We start from the raw sequence: 15193 nt of genomic DNA on the forward strand, positions 1-15193 counted from the left end.
AACCCTACAATAGTGTTTATAACAACTTTATTCATAACTTATTGAAGAGGTCCTTCTAGAGATGACTGGATAAATAAACTGTGGTATATCCAGACAATTGAATATTATTTAGCACTGAAAAGAAATGAGCTATCAAACTGTGAAAAGACCTGGAAGAAACTTATATGCACATTTCTAACTGAAAGAAGCCATCTTAAAAGACTTCATGTTATATGATTCCAACTATAGGACATTCTGGAAATGGCAAAACTATGGAAACCATAAAAAAGATAAATTGTTGCTAGGAGTTGGGGTGGGGAGTGAATAACAGAGAGACCACAAAGAATTTTTAGGGTAATGAGAATCCTCTGTATGTTAGTGTAATGATGGGTAAATGCCATTATACATTTCTCCAAATCCACATGATATACAGGACTGAGAGTGAACCCTAAAGGAAACTATGAATGTTGGGTGATCATGTGTCAGGTCATCAGTTATAACAAATATACTGTAGTGGAGCATGTTGATAACAGTGGAGGCTATGCCTGTGTGGAAAGCAGGGAGTATTTGGCGTTTTTTGTTTTTTTTTTTTAAGATTTGTTTATTTATGTATACAAAAACTGGGGTACAGGCCACAGCTGCAGGGGTGAGAGGATTTGCCAGAGACAGAGTGGGGAGCAGAACAGGCAGATCCACTGTCTCACAGTGGGCGAGACAGGAGAGGTTTGCTGTGCCATGTGGTTAGCTCCCTGGCCAGGGATCGAACTTGTGCAGCAATGGCTGGTGATAGTTTGACAGCACTGACTTTTACCCTTGGGCCAGCAGGGAGGCCCCAACAGCAGGGAGTATATGGGATATCTCTGTACCTTTCTCTTAATTTTGCTGTGAACCTAAAAAGGCTCTCAAAATTAAATCTTAAAAATAATTAGCAAATCATATTAAGCATATTAGCAATCATGTTTCTTTTACTCAGTGCCAATGATTTTCAGAAAAAATTTAGCAAAAGGGTAAGGAGAATTATTTTCTTCTCTTTTTTTTTTTGTCTTACCTTTTCATGAGCAGTAGTTTAGAGTTGTTTAACATAGAACTCCAAAGGAGAGAATTAGGATAAATAGGGTGATGTTCTATGGAGTCACACTTGATTCAATAATAAGATGGATGTCCATCTTATTTTATTATTATTTTATTACAAAATAAATTTTATTTATATTATTTTGTTTATTACAAAAACACAAGAAAATAATAAGCTTCCACCCTGACTTTATTCCCCAGAAAATCTCTATTTTAAACACTTCGGTTTATTTTCTTCTAGAATTTTCCATAAAAAAGCTAGCCAATGAACACTTTTTAGAACCCTTACATCCTAACAGAATTATGTTGTACCCTCTTAATTATATAACTTGAAATTTACATGCATTTGAAAACCAAAATGGATTATTTTTTAGATTTTCTTGTTGTAAAATTCTAGATAAGTTAGCTAATTTTCATTTGATTTTGGTACTTCAGCTGTATTGGTGTCCTCAGCAATTAAATATTTGATTTGCCTGTAGGGACCAAGGTCTGAGGGCTGGGTCATGTCACCGTGCACTCCCTATGGCTGGAGATGTTCAGAGTGGCCTGATGGCCCCTATTTTGGGTGCATCCAGGAGATTCCAGCCATTAGATGCACCTTTAGCTCCTGTACATGCTACATTGGTGGTGGGAGATCTATGGGGATCACACCTGAGGGAAGAAATCAAATACTGTCCGAAATTTAACAACAGTACAAGAAAACAAACAAATTTAATTAAAAAAAAAAAAAAAAACTTGGAATTGAGAATCTTGTCAGAGGCCATTGTGACACATTCAAAGAACTCAGCTAAATCAGCCAAATTTGCTATTTTCTTGAGATCACGTATCATTTTGTATGATTTATAGAAAAATGTAATTTTATTTTAGGACCTAAATTTCCAGAAATGTGTGATGTGCAATCTTGTATATGTGGAGACTTTGTCAAGCTATAATGAAATGACGATTGATAATAGGACCATGAAGTTTGTTATTATTGTGTATGGCAGTGTGATTGATATAAAGACAGAGACATCTTATTTTGCACCTTGTATTTTACCTAAAACTTGTGCACAGGTAAGGAGGATCATTTTGAAAGGTGATTTGCTTTTCATGGTGCCCCTTAAGTGACTTTAAAACTCAACTGACCATTTTTCAAAAAGAAAGTTAACTTGGAGCGACCCTGTAATTCTGACACACCCCCTAGCAATAAAGTCAACATGACCAAGGTTTCAGTGTACTGTCATGTAGTTTGTGTCCTGCTCACGGGACAACCAAGGGATATATGGGTCTGGACTCTGTCTGCTCTCTGTTTGCCAAGTCATTTGTTCTATTATGGGACATCCTTCTCTGGGCTTCCCAGAGTGCATTTTTACTAGTTCCCACTAAGGCAGTGGTGATATCAAATGCTACCATGGTTCTGGAAGTTTCTGCACTGGTTGATAGTGAAACAGGACAAACCAGGGAGCTACAGCTTACCCAATTGTTGGGTCCTCATCTATGTGGTCACCTGCAGAACATGACTCAAAAGCAGACACACGGGGAGAAACAACAATAACAGGATTTATTTACACAGGGAGTGAGAAAAGGGAGAGGTAAGAGAGAGGGAGGGAGAGAAAGAGAAAAATTATTGGCTCGTACCTGGCCAGATGCCATCTGTCTCATGCCAGATAGTGTCTGTTGAGCAGAGACCAGAGCTCAGAGTGAAGCCAGTTTCTCCACAGACACCTCCTCAAAGGCAATTTAACTGCTAAAGCTCCAGCCCTACCCCTATTTCCCATCATCCCTGCAGGATATGAAGGGGTGGAGTCTGGAAAGCTCTGCCTTCTACTGTTGAGATGGCTATGAGCGTCCCCTACTGGCTTGGAGGTTGCACCGCACTGTTGCTCTTATAAGAAGGGAGGTGATCAGGGCTCAGGTTGCTTTGTTGCATGTTGAGGACTGTGGGTGCAACTTGATAGCTGGTCCTGGGCCTCACTGTCCCATGACGAGAGAGAGGTATACAGGTATAGTATAGCGGAGACAGGAAAAGACGAAACAAGACCCTTAATGGATCACCAGCTGTTGAATATAGGAGTGACAGAAGGGGGGGATCAAGAAGAGTGGGAAGAACTGCCATCTCTTGAACCTGGGAGAAAGTTGGGAGAGATTCCTTTTGTCTTATCACGCTGAGGAAGGTCACTAATTAAATGAAAAATTGTGTCCTGGAACAGTTGGCAAGTGTCCTAAAAAGCACTTTTGCCCCCTTCATCATATTCTTATTTTATATCTCTCAGCAATTCAGAGGACAATAGTGATTTGAATATCTTTTTTTTTAATGAACAGAAAGTGGAAATCTCTAGGTTTGAAAGAAGGGGTAGGAATGCAGAAGGTGGGAGCACCACCCACAGTTTAGTGTGGTAAGTTATCAGGGCTTGGAGTCAGGCACACTTGAATTTGAACCTGACCCTGTGCCCATTAGATATATGAGCACAGGGAATCTGATCTCAGTTGCCTATTATTGATACATGGGTAATAGTAGCAGTTGTAGGATCTGGTTGTTGTGAGGATTAAAGGAGAAAATGTGTGGTCTCTGGTGATGATAGTTTATTTGTTGTTTGGCTGCTACTTGCATTCTGGGAGGTCAGATTCTGTGGCGTGCAAGGCAAAAGCCCCAAGATGAAAAGACCGTATTGCCATCTGGGAGACTGGGCCAAAGCCCATAAATGTCAATGTATGAATAAAAGTAACTCAGCTGACACTGGGGAGTCTCTGTTTTCAAAACTGAGAATTTCCAGTCTGTTTAGAGGCAAGTTGTGGAAATTTTCTCTCTGATGTCTATAAATATGCAAAAGATAATTTGTTGGTCCAACACTTTTTGAAACAGCGTTAAAGAGAATTTGAAATGAATAAGATAGAACTTGGGTTGGAGGCCTAGTTCCAGGGGATGGCTTATTTCTTATATTCTTTGGAAAGGTTAAGGTTAGGAAAAGAATACTTTTTTTTTAAGATTTATTTTTATTTATTTATGCATTCAGGAACTGGGGTGCAGGCCAAGGGTGCGGGCAGGGAGGGGGCGAGTGGATTCACCAGAGACAGAGCAGGGAACAGAACAGGCAGACTGACTGAAATACACTGCTGAGGGGAGCAGCGAGTGAGACAGGAGAGGTCTGCTGTGCCATGTGGGTAGCTCCCTGGCCAGGGATTGAACTCATGCTTCAGTGGCTGCGGATATCGTCATAGTGCTGAAACTTAACTCATTGCTCCACCAGGGAGGCCCCAGGAAAAGAATACTCTTTTGACTAATTTTGACTTTTCTTCCTTTAGGTTCAGGGAACTTCAGATTTAAGCAAGCTGCTGGTTATCCAAACATCTGAGGCTTCCCCAGAAGATACTGTATCAAATGTCATGGGTAAGGGGTAAACCTTTAAGAATAGGGAAACCATTGAGAAGGAATTTTGATACATGTAAAATTCATTTAATTCTTCAAAAAATGAAATTGGAGGGCATTGTGTGGGTTTATCGTCGCTCTCCATCGTTGGGTCCACCTGGTTGCCACTTTGAAAACATAGATTCAGAGACTTCCAGACACTGAAATGAAAGTGACTCCTTCCTCTCCCATGCCCCTGGCTCTACCCCCTTGCAGGAGGAGAGCAGTTTCTATGTTGGATTCTGTTCCCGCCCTGTTTGGGGTGAGTCACATAGTGCAGTTTGGGGGCTGAGCAGGGGAGGGGGTGAACTTTCTCACAGTGAGCTCAGGCTTGAGGAGCGAGTTTGTTCCCAATAATCAAAGGGAACATGAACCCCGCCCCATGCTCACTGAGAATCCAGACTGTGGTGACAGTCACAACTCAAATGGCTTGCTCTGAATTGTACATCAATGGTCACTAAGTAATTATAGTCACTAAATATGTATTAACACCCAATCACATGTATCACGGAGCTAAATATTGCACAAAAAATACTAGATAGGGAGGCCCATACACTAGAGAGAATTTATTCTAGATCTTTCTTCTAGTGCTCGGCATTAATGCCTTACCAAGTCCAATGTCACCATTTTCTCTTTTACCCTGACTTGAAAACAAAGTCATCTTGATGTCTTCCTCTAGTCGCCAGCATTCTGGTGAATACTTCATGTGACCTGCTAGCTTAGACATCATGCAATTTTTTTTAAAAGATTTATTTTATTTATACAGGAACAGGGGTATAGGCCAGATGCACGGGAGGGTGAGAGATTCACCAGAGACACAGCGAGGAACAGAACAGGTAGACTGACAAAATACACTGCTGAGGGGAGCAGCAGGCGAGACAGGAGAGGTCTGCTCACCATGTGGATTGCTCTAAGGCCGATGGGGATTGAACTGGCACTGCAGAGGCTGCGGACAGCCTCACAGCGCTGCGCCCAACCACCTGCGCCCCCAGGGAGGCCTCCATTATGGAATTCTTAAAGAATTGTTAATTTCTGAGAATGGTTGATATGATTTAAAGTTTTGTGCATAAAATGACATTTCATTCATTAATGTTTTATGCCTCATTTCCCAATTGCCTAATTCTTTTTTTTTTTAAGATTTATTTATGTATGCATACAAGAGCTGGGGTACAGGCCAGAGGTGTGGGAGGTGAGAGGATTCACCAGAGACAAAGTGGGGAACAGAACAGGCAGATTGACCAAAGTACACTGCTGAGGGGAGCAGCGGGTAAGACAGGAGAGGTCTGCTGTACCATGTGGGTTGCTCTCTGGCTGGCCTGGGGATTGAACTCGTGCTGCAGAGCCTGCAGACAGCTTCATAGGTTGCGTCTTAACCCCTTGCACCACCAGGGAGGCCTACATTTGCATAATTCTTATAAAATGTCTCTCCCCATGTACTGGGCACCAGTGTCAAGTGTTAGTTGGTAAGTCAGCCAAACCATCTATCTGCCCTCATGGAGGAAGAGACGGACATTAAATAAGTAATTCCATTTCCCCCCTAGCAGCAAGTACAACACTGGGCTCACTTTCCATGCTTTGTTCTTTTTTTTTTTATGTTAAATTTTTTTATTAATTAATTAATTTTCTTAAAGATTTATTTATTTATACAAGAACCAAGGTACAGGCCAGATATGCAGAAGGGTGAGAGGATTCAGCAGAGACAGAGCGAGGAACAGAACAGGCAGACCGACGAAATACGTTGCTGAAGGGACCAGCAGGCAAGACAAGAGAGGTCTGCTGCGCCATGTGGGTTTCTCCCCGACTGGCTGGGATCGAACCCGCTCTGCAAAGGCTGCGGACAGCTTCATAGTGTGGCGCTCAACTGCCAGCACCACTAGGGAGGCCCTCCATGCTCTATTATGGGGTCATGTGCAACGCCATGATTTTGGGAGTCCCTTCTGCTTCTGGTCTTCTCTCCAAAATGGTTAATACTGATATAACCATTACTCTCAGGCTTTATAGTCTATTAGGGCTGCCACTGTGCTGCTTCCACAATACTTTTAGGGTATAGGATTCTATGGCAAAGGCTGGGAGTTTAGGGCCTAGTGTCAGCCACATTGGGGCCACATAAGGGCTACTGAGTCAGAGACCTAAAACACTGCCAGGATTAGGGCTCAAGTCCTTTCTATTCCTTGGGCCATCGTTTTCTTTCCTTCTTAAAACCCTCTGAAATTGGGCCTCCCTGGTGGGGCAGGTGGTTGAGTGCCACACTGTGAAGCTGTATGCAGCCTCTGCAGTGCGGGTTTGATCCCCACCAGCCGGTGAGAGTGCCACATGGCGAAGCAGCCTCTGCAGTGCGGGTTGGATTCCGGCCAGCTGGCAAGAATCCCACATGGCGAAGCAGACCTCTCCTGTCTGGCCCGCTGCTCCCCTCAGCAGTGTATTTCATCAGTCTGCCTGTTCTGTTCCCCGCTCTGTCTCTGGTGAATCCTCTCACCCTCCTGTACGTCTGGCCTGTACCCTGGTTCTTGTATAAATAAATAAATCTTTAAAAAAAAAAACCCTCTGAAATTGTTTTTAGACTGAGGGAAACACATCATTCTACTGTTCAATGGGTTCAGAACAAAAGTCATAAATGGTAGGTCCATGGACAGGATCTAGTCAGTACACTGGATTTGGCAAACATACACATTTTCTTTAAATTAAAAAAAAATTGTTTCCAAGTATAAACATCAAGAAATTTCATATTTAACGAATCCAAATTTCAAGGTTTTCTTGAAAAATAAAATCAGAAAGTCTGCCAATACTAAATCCTCATTCTTACCAATAGCAATAATCAGATAGTACAATATTGCTGGCTATTGTAGGGAAAACAGATGCTTACCAGTTTGCCACAGTCTAACTGCTCCCTCTTGTCTCATATCCAGCCTTCCTTAATTGTTTCTGTGACCTCCCTCTTCCCATTTGAGTTTGTCAGCTCTTGTGTTGGATTTTTGGGAATATATTAACAAATATCCTCGAGGGAGTAAAGGGCCCATTTGAAAGGCAAAGGGAGGACCTGAAAGGAGTAAGCAAGTTGATATTTTAAAATATTCTAGTGCTACCATATTCTTAAATTCCTAATTTGTTTTTCCATTTAATGCATATATTTGGACAGCCTCAGTCAATACGTGTCTTCGAATGAACAAGAAAGAATATGGCTGGAAAAGATCAGGTAATAAACTCAAGGATTTGATAGATTTTTTTATTGTGAATATTGAACTATACAACTAAAATTGTGAAGTCAAGTTGTAAATGTAGGTGGTAAGAAAGAGACTCTTAGTGGCAGCTCATTAATATGGGGAAATTGGGGTAAAACTCACTTGAATTACTTAAAATTAAAATTATGTAATGTTTTTGAAAGATGCAATTTTGTCAGCTCTCTCTCTCCCAGTTTCTCTCTCAACACCCCCTTTCTCTGATTTTTAGTTCAAAAGTTGAGATCTTTGGGCCTTGGGATGGGAATGGGCTTAACCATGCATATAGTCAGACATTAGCCTCTAAATATCAGTGCCCCTTCCTTTGCAATGTGCATTCCCTAGGATGTGTGAGTGCTAAAATGGGGGTATGTGGAACCATAAGCTGATTATGGACATGTTCCTAGATTATCAATTATACTCGATTTTTTAAAGGGAGAAATAAACTAAATTTAAATTGAAAGGGATAAATAAAGCTAAATTAACTCATTTAGCTTATTTAGATTGTTTAAAATGTTTTATTTTTTTTAAAGATTTATTTATTTATGCATAAATAAGCCAGAGGTGCATGGGAGACAAGGGGTGCGTGTGAGAGGATTCACCAGAGAGAGTGGGGAGCAGAACCAGCAGATGGTCCCTGGCCCGGTGGGGCATCGAACTTATGCTGCAGTGGCTGGTGATAGCTTGATATTGCTGTCTTTAACCCCTGTGCCACCAGGGAGGCCCCTAAAATGTTTTATATTAAAACAAATATATTATGCAATAGGGGGACAAATTTGCATGAATTTTTAAGATAAGAGACATCAAAGACATTTTTTCTTCAAAATTTTATTGATTTGCCATTTATAAAAAATTGTGTGTTTGGGAGTACACCTTCACATCTCAACATGTACATATGCTGCCCTTGTCCTCTGCCAGAGTTGCAGTGACAAGACACTGCCACCTTACTCACTTTGTACCCTCTATCCTCTAGCTGCCATTGGTATCCACCATAGTTTTCACAGAGTCAAAGAGTTATTTTTGTTGTATTTTGTCAGTTTGTTTTCTTTGGTTGTTTATATTCCATACATGAGTGAAACCATCTGGTAACTAAATACCTTTTACTTTCTGACTTATTTCACTTAGCATCATCACCTCAAGATCCACCCATTTTGTTCCAAAAGGCCTAATTCATCTTTGTTAAATAGTTGAGTAGTCTTCTATTGAGTAGATATTCTACAATTTGCTTATCTAGTCATCTGGATGAGCTGGATAAGCCCAGTCATAGGTGTTAGACTATCTCCATATCTTGGATAATGTGAATAATTCTGCTATGAACACAGGGGTGCATAATTCTTATTAGTGTTTTCATACTCTTCTTCACCAGGAGAAGTATTGCTAGGTCATATGGCATTTCCATTTTTACTTCAAAATATTTTATATGGAAAGTCACTTAGTTTTGCCATGAAGACTTTTCCTAATTCCCTCTGTAATCAGGACTCATCTAGGAAAATGTGAGATGTGCTGCAAGTCACGCCCGGTATGGGGAAGGGGCAGGGCATTTTGGACCAGGACAGAGTAGAGGCAAGTGTGTTGGGGAGAGAGTCTGCAAGACTACTTTACTTTGCTATCCCCTTCACTGAAGGGGTCTCTGAGAGCTCCAAATCTAGGGAGTGGAGTGGACAACTCTGGCAGGGTGGTAGGACACTAGGAAAATGCGGAAGTGGGCCAGATGGCACTAATGGTGCCAAGGATGGACTTCAGGGTCTCCAGTACCTACCCTCCCCTAGTTGCCAAGTCATCCCTAATAAACATGCCATCTAAGGAAAAAAGATATGCATTGAAATGTGGCTTCAAGAGCAGTCTCTTGCCTCACCACACCCCAAACCACATAGTCACCCTAAGTGACTATAGACCCTTGAATAAAAATTCTGATCCAGTCACTATCATTTATGCCAATCAAGAAGGGTTGCAGTGTAATTTGTTGGGGGAAAGGAAACTCACCAAACTTGTGGCTAATGGCTCCTCTAAACAAAGAAACTTAACTCTTTTTAGGCTGTATCCCTAGCATGACCCTCTTCTCTTTCTTAAAGGGACCCTCATTCACAAATGGGAAAAATAAATTGGGAGTCAAGTGCTTGGGCTCCTTATTTGTCATGGTCTTTCCCAGACCCCATTATTTAAAAAAAATCTCATTCACGCAACCAGTCATAAAGTTAACAGGAATTCAAGCCTCCTAACATTTCCTTCCCTTCAGTGTACCTTCTATAGACTACTCTAATCAAAACAATCTGATATGTCTTTATAAGATGATACTTGATGGTATCATCAAGTATAGAGATTGGTGGTATAGAGAGGCACATGTATTTACTTATAGGGGACTGTTTCAGACAATAAAATGGAAGCTTTTCATTAAGTTTTCTGATTGCAGTTAATAGTAAGTTTTAGAAATGTTCATAGTCTAATATTTTACTTTCGACTTTCTTTTATAGTTGGAAGCTGGATCCCATTTCAAAAAAGATTTTTAAGGCACTAATATGATGTATGGAGTCAGGCGAAAGACCAAATTAATATCCTGGCTCAAGTGCTAAAGGATTTTATCTACCTGGCAAGGAGTTTGCTTAGAAGTTGCTGGAACACTTTACTGCAATATTTATCTTACAAGTGATTAATGGACTGATGTAAAACTCTAATTTTAAGCAGTTGCAGTATACTTGAGAGGTTCAAGAATTCTTCAGGATGATGCAAGATATCCTAAAACTTGTGAAACCCTACTTCCAGCTGAATGAAAGCTCCCAAATGAAACCCTACTTCCAGCTGAGACTCAGTTATAATAGGGTACAAGTTACCAAATCTGTTGTACAACTAATATATTATTATTGAAAGCATAGGGCCTAGAATTTTGATTTGTGATATTGTTGTTATTATTGCTTCCCTAACATTTTCCAGAGTAAAGTCATTTCCCTTTCTTGTCCTAATTTAGTTAACACTGAACAAATATTCCACAATCTTTGTTACTTAAAGCAAAATTTGGGGGAAATTAACAAGTTTACATTGCATAGTACTATTTGGTATCACTTTCCATTTTATTTTAAAAAGTCAAATAAAGTTGAATTTTTATGGTTTGTTATTTAGAATCCATTATTCGTTTTAGCTCAATTTTGAGATGAAAGATGGAAAGAATATATGATGTTTTACTCTAGGAAAAACCATATTAGGGGTTAAGAATAGAAGGAAATACAACAGAAAAAAAAGTCAAGCTTAACTATTAAGAACCTACTGGAAATTTCAGTGGTGTGCAAAATCTGAAAGCAGATTTTGATTATAATACTTTTGAAATTTGTTTAATGAGCTTGACTTTATTGTGGTGGGGGAGGGACAACAGGAAAAAGTGGATTTATTGAAATACCTTGCAAGAGACCAGGGGGCAAGACAGAGATGTCTGTGTGTGATGAAGGGCTTAAGACTTTCTTTCATAACCTGTTATCTTCTGGGATGTCTGGTCTTGGGTGTTGACCTTTGACACAGCATGTGTCCTGGCCTTGCTTCCACATTCATAGTCAAGGTGATCTGGTCTTATGTCCTGGTTCATAGCAACCTTATCATTTCCCTTTATCTTTTGAAGCGTTCCAAACTTGCCTGCTGGGCAAGGAATGGGGCTTTACTTTTTAATCTTGATAATGATACCCGCTATTTCCCCCTCTTCTGAGAGGATGATGGGAATCTTTGGGAATGGGTTGGAGTTCTGGCTTGTGTAGCTGCTTCAAGCTGAATTTTGGCCGGTAGTGCTGGCCATTAGCCTATTGTCATCTGGGTATGGTGGGAAAGAGGTGTGAAGAATTTGATGGCTGCACTTTGGGCTTTCAGACAGGGTCAATTTTAGTTGCTATGTGGTGTTCTGAGGGGCTCAGGTGGTGCCGGTTGTCCAAAATGGGCTACCAAGCATCCAGGTTCACATCTCCCGCAGCTGTTTGTGCTTCTAGGTCTCCATAACGAACGGTACTCCATGGTGCCTGATTCTCCATAACTGGAAGCTGTAGTTTGATGGTGTGTGAGATGAAACTAAACAAAAAAGTTAAGAATGCCAGGTCTTAAAAGACCCAAGTGGAGGAATTTTGTGTAAGAAGTCATAGTCCTTAGATATTGTGTCTTCCTAGTGTTAGGGGGAAATGATGTCCTGCGCTAATCCCATACAGGCTTTGTGGACCCCACCCCCACTCCAGACTAAAGCCATCAAGACATTGGGAAAGACAAATCCAGTCACCACCAAAGGGAGGGTGGCTGGGACCTGAGGGTGGAGTTAAGCAGCTAGGTTTGGTTGGTATAAAAACCAGACACGTGGGCCTTGGGGTCTCTTGCTCTGTCGCTTGCCTTCTGGCTTCACGGCTCCTGGCTTGCAGCCAGCTCTCAGAGCGCCATTTGGGATTCCTGATCGGCGGATCAGGTAGGACGCATTTAAAACTTTGTCTCCCACTTTTCTCCCTGAACTGTACATTTCCTCATTTGCCCTTCCCTTGTGAATAAACCTTTTATTAACCTTTCGCGTGTGCCTGCAGTGGAGTATTGATAAGTCCTTTTAAGCGCGCGGGTGAGGACCCACAGTCAGGCACCCCGTTTTGTATCGGGGCTGCCCTATAACACTAGGGAAAATGAGGGTCCTTTAATTGCACCCTAACAGGGGTCACAAAGATAGCTCAGCCTGGGAATGTAGTATCCCAGAGGCCCAAAAGTGATATAGCAGAATGGGGAATCAGAATGGGGCAAGACCAGAAATCAAAGTGTAAACAGGTGGATTTGTAGTGAGTAGGGCAGTGGTGCTGTAGAGCATCCTGGCTTAGGTTGGCCATCAACACCAGTGAGGACAGTCGACCAGTAGGCAGTTCTGGAGAACTGCAGCAAGGCAGAGTAAGTGGCCCCTGTATCCACTAAGAAGGTGATCTCTTTGTCTGCCACTTCCAAGATCACTTGAGGCTCTGCCTAGAAATAGTAAATAGGCGAGCCTGTTTCACCTCAGAGCCCCTTCAGAAAAGTTCTTCTCTCACACTGGGTTCTTCATAGTCAATGACCATAGTCAGAGGCACTTGATGATGCCCTTCTTATTTTCCCACCTGGCACATGCTTTGGGCTGGCCCTTCCCTCTCTGGAGAGTGGGACGGTCTTTCTACCAATGTCCTGTGCAATAGCTGAGGGCATGGCCTTTTCAGACACTCATAGCTAAAGTGTCCCAGTTGCTGGGGGACCTTTAAGAGATTGAGGTCCTAAGTGTCCTAAAGGTTTATGGGGTCTTGGGTGAATCTGAGGTGGCAGGGCGCTGCCAATGCCAGCCACCACATATTGGGCCTTTCTCTTGTCTTCCTCTCGTTTCTTTTAGCCTGGCTGTTCTCCCTATTACTGTAGACCTTGAAGGTCGTGTCTGGAAGTATTGAGAAAGAGGCCTGAGGCCCTTGATGCAGTCACTGGAGCTTGTACCTGATGTCAGAGCAAGACTGGCTAATCAAATGCTGTTAGGATGACCTGTCCTTCTAGTCTCTGGATCCAGATTAGAGTACTTCCTCATGGCCTCATGCAGGATTTTCACTGGGCTCCTGAGTAACTTCCCTCAGTTAGTCTTACTCACTGGGTTAACAATGACTTCCTGCGTGCCCTGGAGGAGGCAAGTAGTCATATGATCCCTGCCCCTACAACTGGGGTTTCGGGATTGGTCTTCCCATTGAGAGTCCGTATTATGGACTGCCTTCCAGAATATATTAGGTTTTAAGAAGTCTTACATACTTCAAAACACTCCTATTAGTTACATACTTAAAGAATTTTATAAAATAACTACCCAGAGTGACAAAGATTTTTTAAGAGTAGATCTATTTCTCTGACAAGGCTTAGCAATGCTGATAGGACTAGATTTTTCACAGGGAACCACACTGGGGGGTAGAAGAATACCAAGACATTTAGGTTAGCTAAACTGTCTTTGATATTAAAAGTTAGCACAGGGAGTCTTAGAATGCTTTAACCCTTTTTGCACCCTTACTTGCATTTCAGTTGTTACATTCCAGTTTTTAGATAGTAAGAAATTGTAATAGCTGTTATACTATCATCCCTTTAGACTAGATGACTGGTACACATAATCTGTTAAAAATTTTAAGCACTTGCTTTAAAATTATTTAGGCAATAGGACATTAAAATTTCAGTTTCCTTACAATAAGGTGCAAAATGTAAACCTGAAGGCACAGTAATTTTAGATAGACTGATTTTAGATATCAACTCTCATTATTAAACTTGGTAAACCTTAGTTTCTTACAAGAGATTTTAGCAAATGATGAACAGATTCAAGATAGACTAAAGAAGGCAAACAGCAAAAGGGAAGGAAGCAGCAAGGAAAATACTCAGGGTGGTAACCAGACATGGGAAATAAGAGCTTAGTCAGAAGACGTATATAGTTAGAGGAGCAGATAACAGCAAACTATATTGTGAACTGGAGAAGAGGTGAGGATAGGATGCCAGCACTCTTTAGCTTCCTTCAGTCAAGCACCCCCAGGATATTATGTAACTTGGAATTTTCTTTTTTTTGCATAGAAGAGGTGCAGGCCAGAGATGATTCACCAGACAGAATGGGAAACAGGCAGATTTACTGAAATACACTGCCACGGGGAGCAGTGGGCGAGACAGGAGAGGTTTGCTATGCCTTATGTGGGTTAGCTCCCTGGCTAGGAATGTAACTCAGGCTGCAGTGGTGATAGCTCTGATACTTAAGCCCTAGGCCACCAGGGAGGCCCCCAACTTGGAATTCTCACCTATTCTCTCAGCTTTAATGGCATCAAATTTTACATGTGGATATAACCATGGAAACTAAAGGCTCGATGACACTGCTAACACATCCTATCAGGTATCATGTTTAGTGTTACTTACTCAAGAAAAATAGAGAGGGCTGGGCCTCCCCTGGTGGTGCAGTGGTTGAGCGCTGGGCTGCGAAGCTGCCCACAGCCTCTGCAGCGCCAGTTCAATCCCCGGCTGCCGGGCGAGGGTCCCACATGGCGCGCAGACCTCTCCTGCCGCCCGCTGCTCCCCTCAGCAGTGTACTTCGGTCCTTCTGCCTGCTCTGCTCCCCGCTCTGGCTCTGGTGAATTCTCTCACCCTCCCTCGCTTCTGACTGTACCCAATGCTTATATAAATAAATAAATCTTAAAAAAAAAATAGGGTTACATGTTACCCAAGACTACAGCAGGTGTGGGACATTTCTTTCTAAATGTAGGACTTACTAATACAATATAATAAAAGTCTGAGACCTTGAGTTCAAAATAATTAGTATGTTTCTGGCAGAAAAGCTTAAATGTACCACTGTCTTCATGGTTCATATTCTTGAGCCCAATTCAATTCAGGCATCAGGTTAGGAGAGCTCTTTATAGCAGGGGTCCCAAACTCAAGGAACTCCAAGATCGAGTGAAGTAACATGAAGGAGCAAAGTGGGCAAGAGAGGTGGTGAAATTTTGACCATCAGCTGCTCCTCCATTTTCATTATATGAAAATTTCTATTGTCTTGCAGAAAAGGACCAATGCCAAGGGCAGCGAGAAA

The 15193-nt window shown here is 41.8% G+C and overlaps 1 protein-coding gene across 2 annotated transcripts in view; it reads left to right on the forward strand.

The window, feature by feature from the left end:
* The window catches only part of SLC9C2 (solute carrier family 9 member C2 (putative)), a 79645-nt gene extending 68889 nt beyond the window's left edge, over nucleotides 1–10756 (forward strand). For both annotated transcript variants that reach the window (XM_054693467.1, XM_054693466.1), the window contains 4 exons: nucleotides 1918–2103; nucleotides 4333–4417; nucleotides 7572–7628; nucleotides 10122–10756. In XM_054693467.1, coding sequence (XP_054549442.1) covers nucleotides 1918–2103; nucleotides 4333–4417; nucleotides 7572–7628; nucleotides 10122–10165 — 372 coding nt within the window. In that variant the 3' untranslated portion in view covers nucleotides 10166–10756. The remainder of the gene's footprint in view (nucleotides 1–1917; nucleotides 2104–4332; nucleotides 4418–7571; nucleotides 7629–10121) is intronic.
* Nucleotides 10757–15193: the final 4437 nt, after the last annotated feature.

Source organism: Talpa occidentalis, unplaced genomic scaffold (genome assembly GCF_014898055.3).
Source record: "Talpa occidentalis isolate TD23 unplaced genomic scaffold, MPIMG_talOcc4v2.1 talOcc4.12, whole genome shotgun sequence".
Taxonomy (NCBI): Eukaryota; Metazoa; Chordata; class Mammalia; order Eulipotyphla; family Talpidae; genus Talpa; species Talpa occidentalis.